The following is a 26,749-nucleotide window of genomic DNA, read 5'->3' on the forward strand; positions in this document are numbered from 1 at the left end:
AGAAAATACAAAACAAACTGCCTTTGCTTCTAGGGGCACAGTAAATAAACACATTTCAGTTTTACACTAATATTGAACGAGAGATAAGCCAAGCTATTAGCGGTTCAAAGTGTTCAACCAGATGCCAGAAATACTGGGCAAATCCCCAAAAAACTGCAATGGGATCTAATGTCCACACAGAGCAGACAGGATCCAGGTTTTTTAGGGTTTTGCCCAAAACATCCCCAAGCAATTTACTGTCTAGGGCTTAGTTAGGACCCTAGTCCTTCCAGGCACCGAGCATCCTCAATTCCCTCTAGTGCTCAGCACCTCACAGAATACCCTCCTCAAAAATCAGATTCAAGACCAAGGGCTGATTTAACCTATTCCTCATCAGTGACATTAACGCATCTCTGCTTGTTGGATAATAACTGTTGAGGATTAACTAACTTCCATAATGAAATGTAGCATCGGTGCCAATACATTCAAATGCAAACCACAATTATCAAACATCGCCACAGTGTCGACATTGGCACATTTAAAACAACGGCTATTAAAAAAGAGAACATACGTACAGGTAATTTTAAGCCACTTTCTGGTGTCGGTAGCATTTTGTATTTTTCCTCTTACCAGTGCATCAGCCACAGCGGCCTCCAGATCTGTGCTTGAGCTCAGGACTCGCATGGCATTCACAGAAGCAGGCATCCTGCCTGGCTGGCCAAGTCCAAACCGGTCTGCACAAAAGACAACATTGAAAGAGATTGTTAAGTGAATTCACATTCACTCTGAATCCTAATAAGCTGTCTGGCCAGGAACGCCCCAACGAAAGGCTTCGGGAACCCACAGTGCCATTTCATGAAATGTTATTTTATCCGTCACTCTGACACATTTTGCCGCTATGGTATATAAAACAAAAATACTACAAACAAACTCCAGTAATTAAGCTACCAGAGACACTATGTTTAATTTTCATAGGCATATTTCACTGTTGCGAGATGAGTGGGAAAGGAATCTATTTTTCCTTTTATTTTCCTCTCTCTCTTTTTAAATTAACTCTTTTCTACTTTTATTTTGGTTTCATAAGTCACACATATATGGGACCCAATCCTGCTATTATAAAAATCAACTGTCAAACTTTCCTTGACTTCTCTGAGGCAGAATCGGGTCTACAGTTCCATTACTCACTAATTCTATTAAGTGCTGATATTGCAACTCTCTCATCTGAGCAGTCCCTACTCACAAGAGTCATTTGACTGAAATCAAACCTTGAGCTCTTACATATTAAGTTTTCAAGACCTGACTAACCACTAGATGAGGTTTTTTCCTCTCATGTGGGAAGAAGAACGTATAAAAAGGGAGAAACATTTATCATGTGATCATCTCTGAAGTGGTTCCAACTTCATCTTTGTTGTTAAATGGCTCTTAGAGGAACTGTCTTAAATTTGCCCTGGGCTGAAACTTGGCCTCAATACTGGATCACAAATCAACATGCAATTTCTTTCTTTGGCAAGTAAATAAAGGTTCTGATCAGGGCTGCCACCCATCCGGGTTTTACCTGGACAGTCAGGTTTTTGGCTTGTGTCCAGATGCCATTTAGGGTTGCCAGGTGCCTGGTTTTCAACTGGAAAGTGCAGTCAAAAAGGGGACCTGGCAACCCTACAAGGCCCCCGAACCAAAAGTCCGGTTACTGTGGGGCGGGGGGAAGCATTGGGTCATTAACCCATACCAGCCCCAGCTCAGCTTGAGACGATCCAGCAAGCAACTGGGGTAGATGGGAAGAGGAGTGAGCGACGGGAGCAGGGCCTTGAGGGGAAGAGGTGGGGAAGGAGGCGGGCCCTGGGGAAGAGGCGGAGAAGGGATGGGGCCTCAAGGGAAGAGGTGGAGCAGGGGCAGGGCCTTGGGAGGAAAAAATGGTTTCCTACCTTTCATAAGTGTTGTTCTTTGAGATGCGTTGCTCATTTCTATTCCATTCTAGGTGTGCGCGTGCCCACGTGTGTGGCTGTCGGAGAATTTTGCCTTAGCGGTATCCATAGGGCCGGCTGTGATGCCCCCTGGAGTGCCACACACATGCCGTGGTATATCAGGCACCGCTGGCCCTGTGCCCTCTCAGTTCTTTCTTGCCGATAACTCTGACAGAGGGGCAGGAGGGCGGGTAACGGAATGGACACGAGCAACACATCTCGAAGAACAACAGTTACAAAAGGTAGGTAACCGTTTTTTCTTTTTCGAGTGCTTGCTCATGTCAATACCATTTTAAGTGACTCGCAAACAGTATCAATGGAGGTGGGCTCAGAGTTCACCATCGTGCAGCTTGTAGCACAGCTCTGCCGAAGCCAGCATCATCCCAAGCTTGCTGGGTCAGCACATAGTGTGAAGCGACTGTGTGGACAGAGAACCAGGCTGCAGCCCGACAGATCTCTTGGATCGGCGGCTAAGCGAGGAAGGCTGCCAAGAATGCCTGCGCCCTAGTCGAGTAGGTCTTCACTATCGGCAGCGGGGGCACCTTCGCTAGCTTGTAGCAGTAGCGGATATGGGCCGTGATCCACGATGATATTCTTGGGGAGACACAGGGCAACCTTTCATCCTGTCTGCTATCGCCACGAATAACTGCGTTGACTTAAGGAATGGCTTCGTTCTGTCTATGCAGAAGGCCAGAGCACGACTGACGTCCAGGTTATAGCAACCTGCGTTCTTCATCTGTCGCGTGGGGCTTAGGACAAAGAACCAGCAAGTATATGTCTTGACCAGTATGGAACTGGGAAGAGGACCTTGGGCAGAAAGGCCGGGTGCAGACACAACTGAACCTTGTCTTTATAGAAGACCACGTAAGGTGGTTCAGACATTAGCGCTCTGATTTCGGACACTTGACGGGCCGAAGTTATGGCGACTGGAAGGAAATCTTCCAGGAGAGAAGCAGTAAGGAACAGGAAGCTAGGGGCTCGAAGTGGGGACCCATGAGCCATGACAGCACAAGATTCAGGTCCCAATGGGATACCAGATCCTGAACATGCAGGTAAAGGCGCTCCAGGCCCTTCAGAAACCATGCCACCATAGGGCGGGTGAAGACCGACCTGCCTTGAAATGGAGGAAGGAATGCCAAAATGGCCGCCAAGTGCACCTTGACCGAAGATAGTGATAGGCCCTGGAGCTTAAGGTGCAGCAAATAGTCCAGGATGTCCTGCAGAGGGGCCTCCACAACACGGATGTGACAAGGCTTCCTGCTGCCCAGCAGGACTTCCTGGACGCCGGCGGAACACTGTCATTCATCTCCACTCAGCCACGCAGTAGCCAGGCTGTCAAGTGCAGCGCCGCCAGGTTCGGGTGCAGCAGATTGCCATGGTTCTGGGACAGAAGATCCGGCCGAAGAGGCAGCTGCAGGGGGGAGCTGTCAACAGATTCAGCAGCATGCCAAACCAGTGCTGACATGGTCACAAGGGGGCCACAAGGATGACCTTGGCCTTGTCTTGCTTTAGCTTCAGGAGGACCTTGTGGATCAAGGGCACCGGTGGGAAGACGTACATCAGCGCTCCTGACCACGAGATCAGAAAGGCATCCAATAGGGAGCCCTTGTCCCTGCCCTGCAGAGAGCAGAAGACGTGGCACTTCCTGGACGCAAACAGGTCTACCTGGGGACTCCCCCACTTGTGGAATATCAGTCTGACTACTTCTGGATGGAGCAACCATTCATGGTGAGACGAGAAGGTTCTGCTGAAGTGATGTGCCAAGACGTTCTTGGTCCCCCGGAATGTGGGCGGCCACCAGGTGAATGGCGTTCCTCGTACACAAGTCCCAGAGGATGAACACTTCGCAACAAAGGGCCAAAGACTTGGCGCCGCCCTGCCTGTTGATGTAATACATCGGTGGGCTCCCCAGCCGGGATCTGAAGCATCCGAGACCAGCGTGAGCGATGGGGTCAGAGACACAAAGGGAAGTCCTTGGAGCACTGACTTGCGATCCCGCCACCAGTCCAATGACAGTAGGATATGGCTCGGTCCCGTCACTACTTGGTCTAGGGGGTGCCTGCTGGGAGTGTAAACCAAGGCCAGTCACATTTGCAGAAGCCTCATATAAAGATGGGGGTGGCTGACCACATATGTGCACACAGCCACGTGTGGGCTGTAGTGAGTAGTTGGGCTTTTACGTGGGAGATTAAGCCAGCCATGGCCCAAAAACGTGCCTCAGGAAGGAAGGCCCTGGCCACATGGAGTCGAGGACCACCCCAATAAACTCTATGCATTGGACTGGCGTTAACGTGGACTTTTCTGTGTTCACCAACAGGCCCAGGTCAATGCAGGTGGAATGCACCAGATCGAGGATCCGTTGCACTTACTCCGGAGACCCGCCCTTGAGAAGCCAGTTGTCGAGATACAGAAAGATTTGGACCTCCCTGCGTCTGAGGTTCATACACGACTCCACAGATTTCGTGAATACTCTGGGGGCCAAGGACAGGCCAAAAGATAGCGCTGTGAACTGAAAGTTTCGCCCGGGCACTATGAAGCGCAGGAACCGTCAGTGTCCTGGGAATATGGAGACATGGAAGTACGCATCCTTTAAGTCGAGAGCAGCATACCAGTCCCCCGGATCCAGGGAAGGGATGATGAAGGCCAGGGAGACCATGCGGAATTTCAACTTCTTGAGAGACTTGTTGAGGCCATGCAAATCCAGAATAGGCCTGAGGCCCTCTTTCACCTTCGGGATTAGGAAGTATCAGGAGTAGAATCCTCTTCCTTCCATATCCTGAGGAAGAGCTTCTCATCCTCCTGAACAAGGAAATGCTTGTGAGAAGGGACTGAATAGGGACGGGGAAGAGGGAGGGCTGGAGGGAGGAGTTTCCAAAAATTGCAGGGTATAACCCCAAGCGATTATGTCCAGGACCCAGAGATCTGACGTAACCCAGGACCAGGCCAAATAAGAAGGGGAGAGGCGGTCGAGGAAAGGGGTGACAGGATCCGGGCACGGTTGGTGCGTCACTCTTGGGTGCACCCTTAAAATGAGTGCTTCTGGCCCCCTTGGTGCTTCGCCGGGCTAGGCTGTGCAGGGGAGCGAGATGATGACGGGCGGCAGCAGCTAAACCCAGTGTCCCGTCTCCTTGTAGGCCACTGACAAGGCTGCCACTGTCGTGGTGGCGGAGGCGGCCAGAACGGCTGTCTTGAAACCTGAGGAATGTGCATCCACAGAGAGCAGAGAGTCGCCCACGTGTCCTTAAGGCCGTAAAGCCATGCATCCGTCTGGTTGGAGAACAGGCCGACACCATCAAATGGGAGGTCCTGAATAGAGGCCTGCATCTCCTGGGACAGGCCTGTGGTCTGGAGCCAGGAACTGCACCTCATAACCACTGCTGAGGCGACCACCCGGGCAGCCGAATCGGCTGCATCCCAGGCCATTTGGAGTGAGCACCGAGCCACCGCAGTGCCTTCCTCCACCAGGGTTGCAAACTCCTGGGCCACATCCTGGGCCATGGAGTCTTTAAACTAGGGGAGGGAGTCCCACAAGTTAAAATTATAATGGCCCAAGAGGGCCTGGTGGTTCGCCACCCGAAACTGGAGGCTGGCCGTTGAATAAACCTTGTGACCAAGCAAGTCCAACCGCTTAGCATCTTTATTTTTGGGGGTGGAACTGGTGGGGCCCTGCTTATCTTTTTCGTTGGCCACAGACACGACCAACAATCCTGGTGGCGGGTGGGTATATAAGTACTCAAACTCTTTTGCCGGGATGAAGTACTTTTTCTCCACTCTTTTAGACGCGAGCTGAATAGAGGACGGGGTTTGCCAGATCAACTTGGCAATGTTCAAGACCCTTTCATGCACCGGGAGTGCAACCCGGGCTGGGGTGGCCGCTGAGAGCACATTGAACAATGTGTCCGTCTGCTCCTCCATTTCCTCTGCTTTGAGGTCCAAGTTCAAAGCCACCCTAAGGAGCAGCGCCTGATGCTCCTTGAAATCATCCAGTGGGCTAGCTGTGGAGGGCCCCACCACTGCCCCATCTGGGGAGGATGAGGATGATTGGACCACCAAGGGAAGCCCGCTGGCATCTTCCCCCGATGGTCACCAAAACATCCTGCATCGAACCCAATGCCGGCGGTGGCTCAGGCAGAGGCTTCAGCATGTCCGATGCAGTGACCGAGGGTTGGCAAGAGTGGGGCAATGGCATAATAGGAACCCAAGAGGCATTCCAATAAGGCCATTAGGTTGTCCATTGACCCTGCTGCCAGGCCAGCCCTGATGCCGCAGACGCTCCCTCCGGGGCCCAGTCCCATTGCTGCCCGGGTGAGGGACCGAACTGCATCACCGATCCAGAGAACTCGTTGCCCTCCAGTGACCATGGAGGGGCCGTCGTGGCCTTGGTCTGGCAGCTAAATGTTGCTGCTGGTGACCGGGAGCGTTCCGACTGGTGCCGGGAGTTGGGAAAGCGGCATCATATCAAGGAGCAGCCTCAAGGTCTCAGCATTGGCAACCGGCAACATGACGTGGATCAGTGTCAAGGGGATCGTCTATGCCTGGGAGAGCTTCAGCGCAAAGACGGGGACCGGCAGCGCGAAGACCAAGAGCGTGACGACCTAGCGCTCTGCCTTGGCTCCAGAGATCGATGGCACTTGCTCATCCTGTGAGAGGCCTTACCAGTGGTCTTGCCCTCGTGGGTTCCATTGCCGAACACGGTGCTGGCTGCGGCGGAAGCTCCCTTGGCTCTGCAGGCGCTGAGAGCTGAGCAGGCGTTGACAGCACCGTCAGCTTTGACCTTGTACTGCTCACCGGAGTCGGTGGTGGGTTCATTCAGGTGGAGGCACTTCCCTGGCTGGAGCCCTTGTGCAGGTCCGGAATGGGCATAAGGCCCAAACAGGGTCCTTTGCCCGGCACGCCTTTATCAGGCTTGCCCGGTACCATCTTCTTCGGCTTTGTTTTCGGCACCAGGGACAGGGAACGGTGCCTGGAGGAGTCCAGTGCCAGAGGTACACTGTGCACCAAGACTAAAGGGCTGGATGTCGTTTCAGACCGAGCCGGCTTTGAGGCTGGGCGCAGGGCTGCCTGCATCAGGAGGGCCCTGAGACGAATGTCGCGTTCCCTCCGTGTCTGAAGACTAAAGTTCTTACAGATGCAACAACGCTCCTTCACGTGGGACTCCCCAAGGCACTGCAGACAACTATCATGAGGGTCACTAACAGGCATAGGCCTGTTACACATGGAGCAGGACTTAAAACACAGAGAATGAGGCATGCCCTGCCTGGGGCAAATTCTCCGCTGGGACTTAACTAACTGAACACTTAACAGCTACCTAACTACTAACTAACAAACTATAGAACTATTTACAACTGAAAGCACAAGGCTGAAAGAGGAAAGAAACTGGTGCAGGGCTGGCGGCATTTGATATACTCTGGCATGAGCATGGCACTCCAGGGGGCGCCACAGCTGGCCCTACGGATACCGCTAAGGCAAAAATCTCTGACGGCCGCACACTTGGGCGTGCGCACACCTAGAATGGAATCGACATGAGCAAGCACTCGGAGAAGAAGCAGCGGTGCAGGGGGAGCCTCAGGAATCCAGTTCCCAGCAATTAGAAAGGTGGCAACCCTAGGTCTGATCCTGAATGTAATGGAAAAGCTCCCAGTGATTTCAATGTGAACAGCGCTGGGCCCAAAATGTGATTTACCTCCAAAATATTGCTTGGCCTCCTTCATCATGTCCCAGGGTTTTGCATATTAATGTCATTTAGCAAAAACCCAGCAAATGGCTTATTGCAGACACATATATTAGTCTTACTAATAAAACACATACTGTCAGCCAAAGGCATACAGTAGGTATTCGAGGGGGATCAGACACAGGCAGCATTTAATTTGTAATGAAAGACGGGCCAGGGCTCAAATAAGTAGGTGCTAGGGCGCAAGCCTAGAGGTGGCGAGGCTATGAACTGCCAAGCCTAGAGGTGCCAGGGCTCAGCTCGAGCACAAATTAAGCACTGGATACAGGGGCAGTGGACTTACCTATCATGGGCCAAATTCTGGCACCACACTGCTCATAAATACTTTCTAGTGCAGAGGCAGTATGGGACCAAGGTAGTGTACCCCAGTCCGGGCTCCACTTCTAAACAGGGAAAAGTTGCTCTGCGGATCTTTCAATGACATGAGCTACTTGGGGCATTCTGATGCCCAGAGCCATGATTTGTATTCATGAGTGTGTCTCGACTCAGTAATGACTCATGGACAGACTACTCTCCAGAGGACATACATTTACATTGTCTTAGTGGAGAATGGTCCCGCAAATGTTACCGTTTAAATAAATGGAAACCTCCTATTAGCGTGAATGATGCAGGATTAAGCTGCACACGTGCATGCCCATCTGTGGGGTACTTAAGCGGCATTTGGTCAATACCCAATACAAGATCAGTGGGCAAAAGGGAGCAAGTCAAGGATTTTTTAAACAGGTTTTTTGTATTTAATATTTAACTAAGGACAAATATTCTGTCCATTAAAAGTTTTGACCAAAAAGGAACATGATCATTTGTACGTGGTATAAATGTATTGCATCCTTCTATGCAACGGAGTAAAGTATTACATTCAGAAGTTTATTTGAGTGCATACACTTAATAGGGAAATAATTAAATATAAGAAAAGTTTGCTGGTTTACACACCTTAACATTTACGTTTTAAATTCTACAGTACAGAAATCTCTTGCAAACCTCAATTATAGAGGGAAAAAAATTTGTTAACAGTTATACAAAGAACTAGAGAGAGGTGTAATTGTCCCAAAGGGAAGAATGATTTTTGTACTACTTGAATTAATCTCTTAAGGCCTCAAACTTGTAGTCTTTAGTCTGGCAAAACTCCAAGTTGAATTAAATCCGACTTATGTCTGATTAAGGGGTTGCAGGATTAGATCAGCAATGGGAAAATAGGAGGGTTTTTTTTTTTAATTAAAAACATATTTTGTCAAGTGATGAACTGAAAACTTGATTGTTTCTATATTTATGTTTAGAAGTGGACGGATTGTAGTTAGGAGTTTCCTACTATCTTTCAGAGATGCATTATCAGATCAAACATTATATTTACAACAAGCTCATTTTCTACAAAACACATTACAAGGGGAAAAATAAATTTCTTAAAAACTACTGCGAAAAAGTAATCAAATCATGACATTTCACAAGGAAATTAAAATTGTATGCGTTATTACTATCCCCTTTTTTAATGAACTCAGTTGCACAACTGTTATAAATACTTGACAAAAATTTCATCCCAGAATGGAAAGATCTGTAACTCCTTTAGTAGGAATGCAGAGGAGATGACACTGCATTATATATGATACAAACTAAATGCGTTGCTACATAGATTTATGTTATGAAAGTGTACAGAAGACACGAGTGTTTTCATAAACACAGATGGATAACTGGTATATAACAAAAAGGCAGAAGATGTTGAGGCAAATTGTGTTCTCAGTTATATCTGTGAAAACCTAACTGATTTAAACAGCATTGCTCAGGTGGTACTGAGAGCAGAATTCGGCCTCTTAGGATCAACACATAGCACTTTGAGTGTCATTGGTTTGCAAGTTAATTTAGTGTTGCATTAGAAAAGGGAAGACAGTTTCTGTTTTTAATGAATAACAGAATGACAAAATAATTCAGTTGTAAACCAGTTTAAATTACCCAGCATAAACATAAACAAAAGGGAGCTGTTTTTAAACAAATCAGAATAAGTACAATGTGGCATGCTGGCGTATATCTTGCTCCAAGAGTACTGCTGGAATCTCTGAGATACAGATTTAAAGGTCTGAGTAATGTAACACAAAACACATTGGGCCCCAATTCCCTGATACTCTGTTCCTGCACCAAGTGCAGAAATGAGGTGGGGCATGCCCCACAGGTGTCTATATAAGCTTTTGCATCTCCCTAATTCTGTGCTGTGCTGGGGACATGCTTGGCTGCTGGCACAACTGGGCACAGAATAGCCAGAGTACCATGTGCTCTGGTCATGCATCTTTGCTCCTCTTGCCTGAGCCACTACACTTGCTCTGGACTGGTTAAGGAACCACCCCCAACATTCAGGGTATTCTGCAAGGGCCATCTTTGACACTGCCAAAGGGGCCATATTACAAAGCAGGACTGGGGCCAGTGTTTCCAAACTGCGTACAGCTTTGTAATATGAAGTAAGTTTAAACCACCAATCTTCCTGTCTTTGAGCATGTAAGGTCTCTCTTATTTCAATGAGAACTATACATGTTTAAGAGCTACTTGAGTGGGACCATAATGACCTCAATTTTAGACACATTTTTTTTCAATTGTATTGACGAACTCTAGTTAGACTGAAAGACTAGTAAAATGTCTTCTCTACAATTCAGAACAGTTTATCTGAAACCTGCGTAAGGATTAAATCTTACTCTTCCAAGAGGTAACTAATTTCAGTGGGACTTCTTATGTGAGCAAGATACATAGGATTTAAAAGTCTATGCCACTTGGTTTCATGCTATTTAGTGGGATTGTTCACTATACGGGACTTACGTAAATGATGGCTGAGGTTCTCAAAGGTGACTAAGGGGATTGGACACTCAATTCCCAAGGACATTCAGTGGGATTTGGGAGCAAAAAACTCACTTAGGCTCCTTTGAAAATTCCAGCTTTAGTTCATTTTTAAAAAGGGAAGTTAGGTCTATTTGTGGCCTGATTTTATCATCTGTATGGAGGCAAAATTCCCACTGGCTTTAGTTTTCTCCAGCACAAAGGTTATTTACTGTGTTATGTTTGATCATACTTTGTGGAAATTTACAGGAGCTAAAAATGTAGAATATATCATAAGCAGTGGAAGAGGAATGTGTAGTCTAGATCTTCACCTTTATTACAGTGAAATATAATTTTTCAGTTATTTCAATTATTCTGTGAAATGTATCACATTTGAATTGTGACCTAAAATATTCTAAAGTTGAAAGTCAGTTCAACTTAAATTATGTTGTATAGAATCACTAGATAAAAAGAATCAATTTTGAGGGTTTGGGTTAAATAACAGTCATTTAATTCAACCTCACCCTAAGGTAAGCAGAATTTCACACACCCTATTCAAAATAGTTAAATAATTGACAATGTCATCAATGCCTCCACTCTCCCTTATGAAAAGGGCAGTTTTGCAGCTCCTGCAATCCTCACTCAGTTCTTGCCAGCTAAATTCCCATTGCGCCAAATCTTGAAGTCCTCACTCAGCTCTTATTAAAGAAAAACTCCCACTGAAATCAACTAATTTCAAAGGTAGTTGCACGTGCTCAGAATCTGAGGATTTGGCCCACACATTCAATGGGAATTTTGTTTGAGTAAAAAGCGGGTAAGGATCTCAGGATTGATCCCATTACAATCTAAATATTAATGGCGTGAGCTAAAGCACAGGGACTTTAAAGGGAGTCTTGCCCTTGGCTTGAGTGAGGTTTGGACCAGGCCTTAAAAAATTATATATTGGAAAATGTTGTATTTGCCTTTTTAAATTTTAAAAGCCCATCCAGCGCTAATTTTGTGTTGGTCGTGTGCATCTGGGGCTTGATCCTGCAAGGTACTGAGTGGTCTTAACTCCCATTGACTTAGATGGGATTTGGGAATACTCAGCAATATGCAGGATCTGGCCAGTAAGGGTCCAATCCCAAGCACCTGAGTGCTCAGCATCCCTGCGGCTGTATCCCACGTTACACAGCTGATCAGTTTGCAGGGTGGATCTGTATATGCCCTGGATCACCCTGGGTTTGTTTGTACACTGCTCATAATGTTCCTAAAGTACATGAACAAAATTAAAAACATTCAATAAATTAAAATAAAAAAAGCACGTTAAACAAAAACCCCACAGTAATGAAAAGCACATGCCAAGTGCTGGCTGATACGCATGACAGCAAATGTTAAGATGATTGTAAAACAAGACTAATATTAAGAAGCAGATTCATGCAGTTAGCACTTGTTCACCTGACTGCCCAACAGAATCAGCAGTGGAGAGAGCACTAGTGGACCTGGAATGACGTCGAGAAGCTGCAAGTAAAAGGAATGGCAACACCCACAGGATTAACACACAAGTACCCAACACAGAAAATGCCACAGTCCAAAAGGGATGCACACAATTACTACCAACATGGGTGTTTTATAGTGAAAGAAAATGCTGCCCCGTATGAATGCGCAACAAGTACAGTGCAAGCCCCAAGGCAAAATCTCTATCGGCAGCTTCCTCCTTTCCCCCCCACAACCACAAACACAATGTGTGACAAACAAATACATTGTTTTTAAGAGTACCAAACCGTGTGCAGTTCAGCAAAGACTGGTGAGTGCCAGTCATGTTCCAGAACCACAGATCCTAAAAACAGCTAGTATGAGAATGTGGAACATTTAACCCCATAACAGGATTTAGATGTGATCCATTTAAATCCCAGAAGTGAAGCCAAGAGGAATGATTAGAAATTGTGCTTGAAAATATTTTTCACAATATTCTACTCTATGTACAAGAAACAATGTCAATAACAAGACCAAGACCAATTCCGTAAAATGAGTTGTCACAAAAGTGTAAGGAGTCATACCGGGAAATAAGCCACTGAGCACAGCTCTTTCGTTAAATATTTGAGTTTTATACACACACACACACCATTGTGGCTATGATAGCTATAGTGTAACATTTTTGTATATAGTTATTGTGTTTATATAAATATATTATATACATACATATATGTATGGGTGCATAGAGAGTGTAATATATACACAAACACACTCAAAATGTTATAGCAACCGACCTTTATAAAGTAGCAATGGCGGCAGTTAAGATTGAATTCCATCTTCCATTTTAGCCCCTTATTTTCAGTGGTTCATAACTTTGACAAATTCCTTTAGGGCAGAAGTTTTCCAATCTTAGTTTCAGCACAAAGATGATTTGTTTTTGAATGTTGGAAAAAATCTGGTTCAGCCATTTCTGAATTATGCAAGTGTTTTTAAAGAGCTTTTTCCCATATGTCTAGCAAATCTGTGCTCACATAACTCAAAAACACATAAGTCTAGAAACTCTAAAATAAAGGCCCGATTCTGCACTCTGCTCATATGAGTAATCCTCAGTCAATACAACAGTCCTACTGAAGGCCTTATTGTATGATTGTCGCTATTAATTCTTGAAGAAAGCTACATTTGAACATGGTTCTTAATTTATAAAGATATATATACGTTGTCAATGGTGCACATATATGCACATTACAAGAATTTAAAGGATTTTTTCTATTTAATTGCCAAACATTTGTAAATGCAACATTAAAATTACATACAAAAAGTGAGGGGGAAAAATAAAAAATACGTTTCTCACAGCAATGGGAACTTGTCCATAAGATATTCAGGGTGTGCAATGCACTATATAAAAATGGAGCCTAAGGCCCGAGGCATTTATTCAAGTAAGCACTGATATCAAAAATGACTCATGAAAGTAAGGTTTGCAGGATCAGTAAAGAGTTACATATTAAACTTCACAAGGCAGACCCTCCATGTACATATACGGATCCTCCGGCAGGATCAGGGCCTAAGAAGAAACAAAGGAATACAAAATACCTATACTTGAGCAATGTGACCAAGTTAACATTACTGCGGGAACTTTATCTTCCGCATTTCCTCATTTAGATCCCAGTCCTGCAAGCTGCTGAGTGCAGGCAGACATTTATACCTGCATAGAGCCCCAGTGATATCATGGGGGCCATGTGAAGCCGCTCGAAAGATCAGGCTTTTAGTGTGATAATGACCAAAACATTAGGTTACCACAGGATTTTTATATTTAGTAGAGTCCAGTGGCATACAAGTTAATCTTTACAATGTGAGTAAAACGACACTTGGGACGCTTCGCGGAGCACCCAGGACTGTGAGTCTCCTTGTTACCACTTGCCTCCAGAGGAAGGAAGTCTTACCAGTACCTGCTAGGTGTTAGCTCCCTAACAAACAGCCTGTCAGCTACTCAAGCACTCTCCTCTGGGCTACACAAGCCCAGTCTTTGACCTTCCAGGTTGACAACAGATGCACTCCAGCCCCTGAATACTTTCGAAGTGTCCCCCTGTGGCATCCAGCCCATGATCACGGGATACCCAGAGAAATCCCAGATCATCTGTTCCCCAACGAAAAGTTCACCACCATTTACCAGTTTCATCTTAGACCATGCTCCTGTAATATGCACAGCACTTGAGTTCAATTATAAAACAAACAAATGTATGTAAGAAAGAACAGAGATTCAAATAAAAACCTAGATACACAAGAACAGACCTTTGATGTACACCTCAAGATAGGGTTCCCTCCCCACACCTGCTGCTTACCTCTCCCTGTTAGGGTATGTCTACACTAGAAACGCTACAGAGGCACAGCTGCTGGTGTGCCACTGCAGTGTAGAAACTTACTACAGTGATGGAAGGGGTTCTTCTGTCACTGTAGTAAATCCATCTCTCCAAGAGGCAGGAGCTAGGTTGATGAAAGAATTCTTCCATCGACCTAACGGAGTCTACACTGGCAGTTAGGTCAGCTTAACTGCATCACATAGGGTGGGAAGATTTTCACAGCCTTAAGCGATGTAGTTAGTTTAACCTAACTTTGTAGTGTAGACCAGGCCTTAGTTTCCTTCTCAAGTCTCCGCCAGCTCATTTGACTTAGAATGCTACCAGAATCCTATTGTATGACGTACAGTACACAACGTTACCCTCTGGAGATGGGGGTGGGGCAGTGGGAGACACCTGTCTGGAAGAGTTTGTCTCAAGGTATGTGAGGAGCCTATTATCTGTAGTTGTTTCTCACAATGGCTAGGACTACTAGCATGACACAGCCTTTCATTAGAGTTCTTCCATGACAATATGTTGGTGAACCTCAGGGATCCCTGTACCCCGTTGCACCCCAGTGCACTCTGCGAGTTGGCATCAAGAGATACTTGAGTCACAACACTGTGTTAAAAAACCATACTAATTAGTGTTTCCATGAAAACGTTACTGAATTCAATAACAATACTCTGGCTGAGTCACATAGTTTTGGCTTAAACTGATGTATGTACACTTCTTTCAGGTAATAATTCTACAGCACAAAGTTTATGACTTTAGGCACTTATTCCAATTTATGACAGTCATTTCAGTGAAAATACACAAAAGTAGACAAATAAATTGGTTGCACCACAATTATGCTGGTTTCTTATTGCACTGGAATTTTCTATCTATTTTTTTCTGTAGTGGTTCCTATTGACTCACTGAAGTGATAATCCCCAGGCTATCACATCCAATGTTACATTTTAAATTAACTATTTTTCATCTGTGTAATAAATCATTCAAAAAAGTAACCAAATATAAAGTGAAACAATTTGTATAAATATTTCGTAGTATATAATAATAATAATCCATGTATGGGTCAGATCTTCAGCTGCCGTAGATCAGCGCAGCGTCACTGAATTCAATGGAACTGGGCCAATCTCCAGCAATTGAGGATCTGGCCCAATGTATTTATCTTTAGATCAAGGACCCGAAGGAAGTATTTCCACCAATATATTTTTGAGGTTTCAACTAACATACTGTCACTAAAAGGAAAATGTCCGGTGTAGACCAATACCAACATAATGCCATTGAATGTAATAAGTTACTGCTGAAACCAGGCATTCTCCATCCAGTATGTTTATGCAAAACAGCATCATCTAAAAATGATATAATTTAGCTTAGAAACATAAATACAGAAGTAGTATCTACTGCATTGCTTATTTAGTATCTCTCACTGGTTCCAATATCAAATTGGCTTCGTTTATAAATCAAAAGGTGATCCCTTTTACCTGCCAGCCCCATAAACTCAGTGTGGGCTCTGATAATTAAGCTGGCATCCTTTTGCCACTTCTCACCAGAACAGACAGAACAGAGCTGTTGATTTTGTGGTTGTCTCCGGAGTCAGATCAGGAAACCATCTCATTCTTCAGTTGCTGCTCCCCAGCGCTACCAAAGCAAAAACCTTGCCGTGCACAGTAAAGCAAGTGGACACTTTCCCTTTGGGCCAAACTCGGCCCTCGGTTACGCTCATGCAATTGCATGGCTATCAATGGGAGTTTTATGAGCGTACCACCAGGATACTATTTAGCCCAGTGGGGGCAGAAGTGAATAAGAAGGTGATCATTTTATGCAATTGTTTTATTTTGACTACAATAACCACACACATTTAATATGACATTTTTCATTTAGATCAACCCCCAACTCCAAATAAAACACTGCATTTCAATGTATGCCCGTATATTTTCACTACCTTCTCACAATTGGATATGTATGATCATACCAGTCGTCATGCCAACCAAGGGGCCCTCTTCATAAACACATTGGTATAGTAAAGGATAGCTTTGTGTGTCCAATTGTCTCCAAAACTGATAAAAAATGCATCCTCATTTTAATATCTGAGCAATGTGTGGCCAAATACATACCGTGCATCAGAACCTACTTGAAATATGAATACAAAGATACTAACTCACTACCGGTTACTTTTAAAAAATCTTTTGTGGTAATGTACTTTATTCTGGGTAAAGCACATTATTCAAAACAGAAATAGCTGTGATCAGAATACAGGGGTCCGAGAAAGGTCAGATCCATGATGCAGTGCCAGAAAATGGCATCAACAAGGATATCCATGCTGATGCCTTAAGAACTACTGTTTGCTCATCCTGTATGTAGAAATCACTGCAAACTCCTTCCAATAGTTCAAGGGTCACATTCTAGATCTACATATGAAGATGAGAAAAAAACCCAAACAGAAATGCTGTTGCAGAAGATCACCAAACACAGAGGCCCCAATTTTGACCTCAGCTATGGGACACATGTTCTTATTCGTCTGATCCAAAGCCCAGTAAAGACAACAGAAATCTTTCCATTGACTTTGTTTAAGGGGCTTTGATCAGACCCTATCTCAACAACAGTTCCATGTTGTACCTCAGAACTTGGCTTGAGAGTGATTTTCAAATAATTTGGTTTAACTATTTACATTCTCTCCCTGCTCCCCTCATTTTTAATAACGTGCAGGTAGTACCATTGACTTCAACAGGACTACTATCCCTGACTGAGAAGTGCAGGACTTGGTCCATTTCTTTCAGGGTAAATTTCATCCATAATTATCTCAGATCTAAATCAGTTTTGTAAAGAGATGTTCAAAAAAAATGAGAGGGAGAGATTTTCACAGTTCCCCTTTCAAACTCCATTTTTTTAACCTACATTATCTAATGAAAAACAAGTCCAAAGTATTGGAATGGGATCCTCAAGTATCCCAGTTCACACTAACATTTTGACTAGATAGCTAAGTATCAGGGGAAAGCATGAGAGAGGAAAAAAAATTCCTAATGAAGCCTCTTATGGAATACCCTTTTTCAGATTAAGCTAAGGGTTCAATTCTACTTCCATTAAAGTCAATGGGAATTTTGCCACTGATTTCAAATGGGAGCAGAAGCATCCAACCCCCATGGATGACAATCTGAGTCTTTCCATTGACTGTATTGAGAATTGGATCAAGTCCTAAAGAAATAGCCCGAGATTAAATGATAAAAGCAATAATGGAAACACCACTTATATTGATAATAATTCAGTTCCAAAGACAAGATTAATCAAGAAGTATAAATTAGTCAATTAATGAAATTTCAGAGTAATGGCAATTTAATGGAATTAACATAGTACTCCCCAATACCGCACACTGTCCAAGAGTACTTTTCTTCCTAGCACTGAGCCAAACAGGCTCAGATCTACACTGCAAATCTTGACTTTCATATTTCACTCTCCCCACATGCTGTACAAACACAGGAAGAGAAGAATTATCAGAGTTGAGGACCAAAGAGGAGCATTTTGCTCATCTTGTTTTACCTCCCTTCCTGGTCTGACTGGAGCGCATAATCCACAGATACCTCAGTTCATTTACTTATGCAACTCTTGCTTCCAATTCTGTAAATTAAAGTGAAATCAAGCCCAAATGTGTATTCCAGCTCCACTTACATATTACTCCATACAATTGTACTTTGTCACCAGTTCTAAAGCTAGATCCTACAGCTTCTGCGCATACCAAGCCTGCCAGATTGAATCCATAATGATTTCTTTCCCCCAATTTGAAAACCAAACCCACTGTTATAGAATTGCTATGTAAACAGATAGGCCTCAGAGATCAACTGTATTTTGTCTTGAGATGATGAACAAAGCTTTTGTACAACACGTGATGTATTCTGTTGGATATGAAATGACATTTGATCAGAAACATTAACTATCCTGCCATTTCAGCCCTATGAAGAACAAAAATGTCTGCATACGATAAACCGTAATGAGATTTTATATTTGTACTGTACGTTTAAACTGAATAACCATGCTAATTTCAGTCCTCAACCTTTCAGAGTGCTGAAGATGCTCAGACTTGAGGAGAATTTCCATTAGTATGGCATGTCCAACTTACGAATCAGTGGCTGACGGCTCTGTATAGAACCTTTACATAAAAAGAATTTTGATCTCTTAACTGGGGTTTAGTGTGAAATTGTTGCTTCTCTTTTTGTATCTAGGTTTCAGATCAGTTCGTGTATAATTGAAGTCACTCTGCAATAGGCTTTGTGGTGCTGCTAACCATACTCTGAGCCGTACAAGTAGGATTGCTTTCATAGTTATCCATCAAAATACTGGAACTGTCTTTTTAGGTGAAACATTGCAGAGGTCTGTACAAATGGACTTAAAGACATTGAAATTATCACGGGAGTTCAGGATCAAGGGACTTTCTACTAAAAGAAAACACTGAGAACCGGAACTGAAACATGCAGAAGAGAACAAAAAGGTAGCAGGGCTGGAAAGGGGGAGTGTACGGAAGTGAACAGAGGAAGGAAACAAGCTCATTCCACCTGGCAGTGTCTTGGACAGACAAGCAGAATGGGGAAAGGGAAATCGACCCTTAAAGTTCCAATGCCTACATGTACTCACCAAGTGGAGGGAAGCCCCGAGCAGGGCTTGTATCTCGACTGCTCTCACGGCTGGTATCGCGGCTGCACCCCTGACTCATGCTGGGTCGGGGGATACGGCTGCTCCGTGCTAGCATGCAGCATGGAGAGTTTCAGAGAAGGTGAACAAGTTTAATGAGGACAGACAGCTTATCAAGTCAAGTCACATTTCTGTTAGTTAAGGTAATTATTACATTAGTAATTATCATCTGCTACAGCCACCTCAGGCTTTTCACAAACCAACTGTGTCACATGCTGAGCTGTGTTTTTAACTGGAAGTTTCAGCCCCACTGAATGTCTGGCTGGCACAGTATGTTTGTCTCTCAGGCAATCCAAGCTTTGTTATTTGAGTAGAGCAGGAGATCTTCATTCATTTAAAGAGTGGCTGAGCTCTACTGCTACAGAAGCATGCAAAACAGCTGAGGCTAAAAGAAACCTTTCTGGAAGAATATTTGCTTAATTAGAAGAAGGAAGAAGCGTTTGTAACATGATCAGAATTATTTTAAAAATCATCACAAAAGAGAAAGCCATTTCTATGTATGTTTGGCTTTTGCAAGGATAGTTTACACATGATCAAAATTTTGGGGGAAAACAAGACATTGCAGTGTACAGATTTACAGAGGTAAATTCCCCCTTGAAAGATATTGTGAATAGAGAGGGTTACAAAGCAGTTTGAATTTCAAGACCACATGGGTTTCAATGCTTTCGGTCCTTTTACCAAAAGCTGCCTAATTTTTATTGCCTAAACATATCTAAAAGCAGAAATACACTCTACAAAGGTCCTTGTCGTGCACTCCTTTCCCCAACAAAACTCTCATTGGGCCAGATTCTGATCTCAGGCACATTGATAATTCTGCTGATAATTCCAGTCTCTGTCACTCCATTGAAGATCAGTAGCCAAGATTAAAAACTGGCCCACTAGCTTCAGTGGGAGTTTTGCCTGAATAAGGAGAGCAGGATTGGGCCCTTAGAGGGTTATTTAACCTATCAGTTAAGAGTAAATTTAAGTACGGGGTAAAAAGTCAACAACAAAACTGCCTCATGTAAACCGTAACTGGATTATTTCTTTGTAAACTCTGTTTTATTGGGATATGGTAGCAACAAGCCAATGAATCATAACTTGTAAATTAGTTCTGCATAAAAGAGAATGCACTGTATCACATTTATCAGGGGGTAGCCGTGTTAGTCTGTATCTACAAAAACAACAAGGAGTCTGGTGGCACCTTAAAGACTAACAGATTTATTTGGGCATAAGCTTTCGTGAGTAAAAACCTCACTTCTTCGGATGCAACCGAAGAAGTGAGGTTTTTACTCACGAAAGCTTATGCCCAAATAAATCTGTTAGTCTTTAAGGTGCCACCAGACTCCTTGTTGTTTTTGTATCACATTTGTACCTGTAACAAAGAGAACCTGAATTACAATTAAGCGCTGTGAATATATCTTGAATAATTAATCACTGTATTAGTCTTTGGAAACAAGAGTAGCTACTTTTAAATGAGTAGTTAGGAAAAGCCCTGAAGGAACTGTTCACAGTGTCTGGTCTAAAATCAGATCTTTCAGCTTTGACTTGGATGGCAGAGATGCACATACCGTAGTGCTGTCACCTACTCTGCCTGTCTGCTCCATCATCAGTACTCAGCAGGATGTTCATATTTGCAAAATGATGTCGAATGCATGCCTTTGAGTGCAGTCTTATAAATGTTTATAGTGCCTGCTCATGGATAGAGGAGGCTGGGGACAGTGCAAACAGAGCCATGGTAATAGAAAAATTTAGCACACTGGGATTATTTTGTAGAATCATCAAGGAATGTGATAATAAATTAAATATTTCTGCATTCCTCATTATTGAAGAATAGAATATTAGGGATGAGGAGGACAGAGTCACAGTAAATAATCTGTTTTTATATTATCAGTTAAGTGCTGGGCCTATCACCCTTCAAAGTATCCCCTGAAGTATAACAGTACAGGACAAAATAGAATCCTTCCCATATAGAGTCAGAAATTCAGATATAAACTGTTGCCAGATCCCTGGTTTCTCAAGCCCCTCCCAGTTTTGCAAAACCCAACTCATACATCTGTTTGATGAATTAATGGTTCTGATGTCTGAACTTTGATGTTGAACAATACAAGATGAACTATAGACCAACTTGATAATAACACCACCATGCCCAGAAGCCGAGAAAGTTATGAAGGAGATAGAGAGGTGGTGTTATAATAAGTAGGATTATCATGGAGTGAATGAAATTAGGACCCAAAAATACAGACGCCTCAGATTGGAACAGGAAGCTTAAGAGTGAGCTTTGGGTGAAAAGAAAAACTCCCAAACGTAATCTGCATGAGAAATATACTTATTTGGAAGTATGGGGTTCTCTAAAAGTAGGACTGTTCACTCTTGGGTCACATGCTTACATGTAAATCTTGGCAGCCTTCACATGGAGGTAGTTTGCACAGGCATTCCTTTATTACAAGCACTTTCATGAAATTTATCTTTCATCTGTCAGTCTTCTTCCTGATTTAAGCACCCTAGGCCTAGCACATATTCTCAGTCCGATAGACGTGATCACTATAGAATGAACGATACAGGCAACACATTTTTCTTTATTAACGAATTAAAAAGCCTGCATGTCATATGACGCATTTCTACTCTTGGATATTACAAATCAAAACAGAATACTGGGATCTGATGCCACCCACTAGACACAATATCCAAGCAACCAGAAAAAAACACCTTATATTCTGATTTCCTAACGTAATGAGTGATATTTAAATATGAGACATGTATGTTGGTGGATGGAGATACATACACAAGGGAAAGAGAATGAATGACGGGAAAGAAGGATCACAATAAAGAAAAATGACGAACTCCCAGGGATTTTCCCTGCAGGTCTCCATTGCCTTGAACACGGGTCATTTTAGGTACAAGACAAATCGTGGCTGTACAGGATGCCACATTTCAGGGGTTGTCATGATTCAGAGGGGAGTCTGTCTGCAAGAAGAAGTCATCCAGCCAGAAAGGTCAGACAGCCAGAAGGCTTGACTTCAGGATCCCATTCCAAAAAGTATGGACCACAAGGCAGGCAGCCAGCTGGACAGAAGACAAGTTCCAAAATGAGGGAAAACTAAAGAGCTGGGGAAGACAAAATGATAACAGTGGATGGATGCATAGAAAGAAAGCGGGATCTACTATTTCGACTCAGGGGAAGTGGGGGCCTCTAACAAAAATTCACCTTGGGCACCCAACAATAAGCTGTGGGCCAGCCTTCGGTGTGACTGAGTGCTCTCAATACAATGCAGAGGAGACTTTCCAAAGGCATTCTGTATACTACAAACTTTCCAATCTCATCTAAAAAGGTATAAGGAGGAGATTGTTAGCTCAATTAGAAAAATATATGGCAACAGTGGGCCAAACCCTGCTTGTCTTACTCATGCAGATTGTCCTGGAGAAGCTAAAGGGTTGACTCAGGTGACCACCACTAGTAGGATTTGGCCCATCTCCTTGATTGTTCATCTAATGTATGCAAGACACTTGAAACTTATACAAATCACAGTTCAAGTAGATATTAAGGGCACAGTGCTGGGTTCCATGCTGTCTCCTTTACAGCAGCTGATGCAACTCAAAGGCTCTGCAAAACCTGCCTAAGCAGCCATCATATAACACCCACAGCAAAGAGGCAGAGTACAGCTGGCAGCCTACTTCAAGAACTGCCTTGTTCATTGTAGCAGCCAAATGTGGGCTGAGCCCTTAAAAACATTGGGGAGAGGAAGTTAAATGATTTTGATGGTAAACTGGGCCTGCTACCAGCAAGTTCATCAGCTAACATTCTGAAGGAGAACAAACTTTAACCTTGAATATCTATAATCCTTTTAGAATCCAACTGGTGCATGGGGATTTAGCCACTCAGCTCCCAAACTCATCATCAGTGTATTTATAACTCTCCAAAGAGAAGTGCGTTGTTTACCTCACAGCATCTATTCAGTGTAATGCTAACTGAGATACATATGATAATGCTAACCGAGATTCCTATGATGCACAGGTAACACTGGTCTTCCTACAGAACCCGCTTGAAGCAGATGCCTACAATATCAAATGCATTTCCTTGCTTCAGAAACTTTCATTCATGGATCTCAAAGTAATTTATAAACATTCCTGGGAGGTAATGAAGGATGGTCTTCCCATTATATAGATGCACAGGGAGGTTTACAGCTCCACTGCATCTTATAGGCAAGCCCCCATGTTGGGGGGAGGGGGCCATGGAGCCCGACCAGTCCAGTAGACTCTCCAAGAGACATGTTAACTCACAAAGGCACAGTACATCCCACAAGTGTCCATCAAAGAATGGAAGGTACCCACTGCTACACCCCTTGCCAATAGGGAAAGGGAAAGAGGCCAGTAAAGGACTATGGCCCTGATTCTGTGCCCCTTTGTGGGGCTAGTGCCACTACTACTATTAGCCTCAAAGTCTTTGTCCTCAGAGAAGCACAAAATCTGCCCTCGTGGATGGCCCCTGCATGGAGTATCCTGGTGGTGGTGCAAGAGGAGATAAGCTCCTAACATCCTCCTTCTCTTGCATACGCAACACAGACAGTCACAATCTGGCCCTAAATTACTTACTCAGAAACCACACAAGTCAGTGGCTGAGCCAAGAATAGGACCCAGGAGTCCTAACTTCCAGTGCTGTAATGGTCTGATTTTTCAACACTAATGAATACCCAAGACAGCTGCAAGAGTTGGGCACATTTGAAAATCAAGCCATTTACTACTAACCACTTCCCTCAAAGCTAAGAATCCAATTCAGCACAGTAGTTAAGCATGTGCATAATGTTAAGCATATGAACTACTCACTTGCTTAACATACTTCAGAACCTTGTTGAATCAGAGCCCGAGAGAGCCTATCAATAGGCTTAGGATGTACTGGATGGGAGGTGCTAGTTGATGAAATGGGCAGCTCGATGACTGGGGAGGGTAAATAGGATCTGAGACTCTTAAGAAAGTAAAATATAAAATATAACTTAATCCAAACAAATGTTCTTGTTTTATATAGTGTCCAGTTTTTTTAAAGATCCAATAAAGCTGCAGAGTTTCTGCATTTGAGTATTAAACAAATACAAAACTCAAAAAACACCTTGATCCCAATGACAGCCCAAAAGAACAGGCTTCAACCATCAACCCAGAAGGAAAGAAAAGACTGACAGATTTGATAGCGTCCTCACACTCCCAAGGATTGAGCACTGATGATTTTTGCAGGGGAGGCATATAATAGTGATGGGGTATAAGTTACCCTTTTACAGGAAATTCTCCAAGGCTCCCATAATTTACTTGAATGCACGCAACCCAAGAGTGATTTATGCAAAATAAATTCCCTTCAGATAATAAGGACTGTTTCAAAATAGTCCATGTAACATGATTATCAGCATAAACAGAAACATGATGGTAACATCAGAGTTTGTTTCATTTTAACGGACAATACTAGTTTGCAGAATGACAGTAGAATAGTTTACTTCAGTTAGTAAGGGGGCATCTTGGATTTTAAAAAAACTAAACAAAAGAGCACAATATATTTATACAGGCGTAATAAAAATAGATATCAGAGGAGAAGAAATTTGAATTTTGCAAAATATTCACCATAAATAATGTAAAATTTAATGGATCATAATTCAGGATATGCTCTTAGAGAGACCTCCTAAGATCATTTCAGTAAATCTGAAATATAAATAAATAAGGAGTACTTCTATGTTGACATCTAATATGCTATAAACTGAGCAGTGGGCTTAAATTTAAAAGAAATCCTAGCCCTATTGAAGGCAAAGGCAAAAACTCTCATTTACTTCAATGAGGCTACAATTTCACACAATGAGTTTAGTTGGAACTTCTTATAAGCTCTGTAAAACGATATTATCTTTTTTTTAATGAAAAAATCATTTCTAAGAATTTCTTTTCCCATGTAAACTTTGGTTAATTTCTGCAAATACTCACATTTTATATCAAAGTCATTAGCGGCAATAAGTATAGCTTTGGCTTATCCACAGAACATATACAGAGAATCCATTTCTGCTTTCATTCAAAAGGATGGCTGTGTTTGTGAACATCTCTGGAATAATGCTTGTTCAATTAATTTAAACCGAATTAGAGAGATCACTGGTAAATTTGAAAATAAAAGCGCATACAGAATATTTATAGAACAGCCAATGAGTCTCCACGTAGGACAAAAATATTTGTGAGCAAAATACTTAGCACGTGAATCTAAAATGCAATCGAAGGAAAGACTCCAGGATGTATGAGGTGATGCACATAAACTGTTCAGTGTGCCATATTCCAAAAACAGGTCCGAAGCCTGCAAGGTGCTGAGTGCCCTCTGACATCAATCAATTCCCAGAGATTTCAGTCAGAGGGTGTTCAGCATTTCACAGGAATTGCTCCTCGCGGGATTGGGCCATACAGTTTTATTTAAGCGTGAGATTCTTGCAATGGTGGGCTTTCCCCTTCACTTAATTCTTTCTTCATCCTGACTCAGAAACAACAAAGATGATGCCACAATTTCGAACAGAAGGCACCATACACTCTTTTGACCCACTCTGAAAACAGAGATCACATGGAAAATTAAAATGACGTTTTAAAAACCGAATCACTAAGAATGTTTCCTCACATTGAAATTAATTTCATAATTTAAGGATTCAAAAGCGCACGACGGTAAAATGCAGTCATGTCGTTTCCTTGTTAGCATGAATAACCTTCCCTTGGGCAAACTGGTCGAGATGTCACGTCGGTGAGAATTCTTACCTAGTCCTATTCTGTTGGGGCTTGTCTCTCGGCTGCATCCCTGGCTTCGAGGGATCTTGCTGCGTTTCTCTGAGGATGATGGCACTGGTGGGACTCTAGCTGTTCCGCTGGTCAGTCCACCATATGCACTTCCCAACAGCTTGCCAGGAGAACTAGACCGGCTGCCAGCTACAAAGGAACCAGAAGTAAGGAAGCATGATAAATCTTCTGGACAGTTCAAAATAGGGATTTTAAACACTTTTAAACAGGCCTGGAATAAAGAGGGCTCCATCTAAGAGACTGATCCAAAGCCTGCTGAAGTTAATGGAAGTCTTTCCATGGGCTTTGGCTCTAGGGTGACCAGACAGCAAGTGTGAAAAATCAGGACGGGGGTGGGGGGTAATAGGCACCAATAGAAGAAAATGCCCCAAATATCGGGACTGTCCCCTGGTCACTCTATTTGGCTCAGGCACTACACAATACACAACTCAACAATTGGGCTTGTATTATTCAGCCTGCCTGACCAAAGCAGCTAAAGAACAAATGTTTACATAAAATAATCCAGTGAGGAAAAATTAAGAACCCCATCTCAACAACAGAATTCTAGTAGATTAAGATGATAAATGACCCAATCATATATAGCCTGTGGATACGTCACCCCAGCTGGTCATCACAAACATTTACTTTGTATATGTGTTTGATGGGTTAAAATTAAATTGCTTAGCTGTAAGTTTGCAGCTGGGTAAACTATTTGTAACGAATAGTAATATTTGGCCAATTTTGCCTGTTTGAATTGTCCACGAACCGATCACATTTTTCTAGACTCTGATCTGTGCAAACAGACTACTGACCAAGATTTATTCACACAGAGTATTCAAGCTGTTCATTAGTTAACATTTGACATCTGAGCTGCATTTGGCATTTCTGCCTGGACACATGGTTCCCATGGTATGTTTCTGTTGCCTGGCTGGATCTAAGAAACTCATAGAATCAAATTTTTGGCGGGAATAATCACATTTTCAAATTCAAAGTTTATTCTCCCTGATGTTTGCTTAAAGCTAAGCACAAAGGATTTTAAAAGAACAGGGCTTGGGACC

General features: G+C 43.3%; 1 protein-coding gene across 19 annotated transcripts in view; it reads right to left on the reverse strand.

Annotated features, from left to right (window-relative positions):
• CLASP1 (cytoplasmic linker associated protein 1) overlaps nucleotides 1-26,749 on the reverse strand; it is a 265,392-nt gene that overhangs the window by 73,596 nt on the left and 165,047 nt on the right. For 13 of the 19 annotated variants that reach the window (XM_065561475.1, XM_042843074.2, XM_065561469.1 and 10 more), the window contains 4 exons: nucleotides 25,674-25,841; nucleotides 18,879-18,986; nucleotides 11,899-11,961; nucleotides 610-713 (listed from right to left, as the gene is read on the reverse strand). In XM_065561475.1, the coding sequence (XP_065417547.1) occupies nucleotides 610-713; nucleotides 11,899-11,961; nucleotides 18,879-18,986; nucleotides 25,674-25,841 (443 nt within the window). The remainder of the gene's footprint in view (nucleotides 1-609; nucleotides 714-11,898; nucleotides 11,962-18,878; nucleotides 18,987-25,673; nucleotides 25,842-26,749) is intronic. The other 6 variants (XM_042843076.2, XM_065561478.1, XM_065561477.1 and 3 more) reach the window with 2 other exon arrangements.

Source organism: Chrysemys picta, chromosome 11, assembly GCF_011386835.1.
Source record: "Chrysemys picta bellii isolate R12L10 chromosome 11, ASM1138683v2, whole genome shotgun sequence".
In the NCBI taxonomy this organism is placed as follows: domain Eukaryota; kingdom Metazoa; phylum Chordata; order Testudines; family Emydidae; genus Chrysemys; species Chrysemys picta.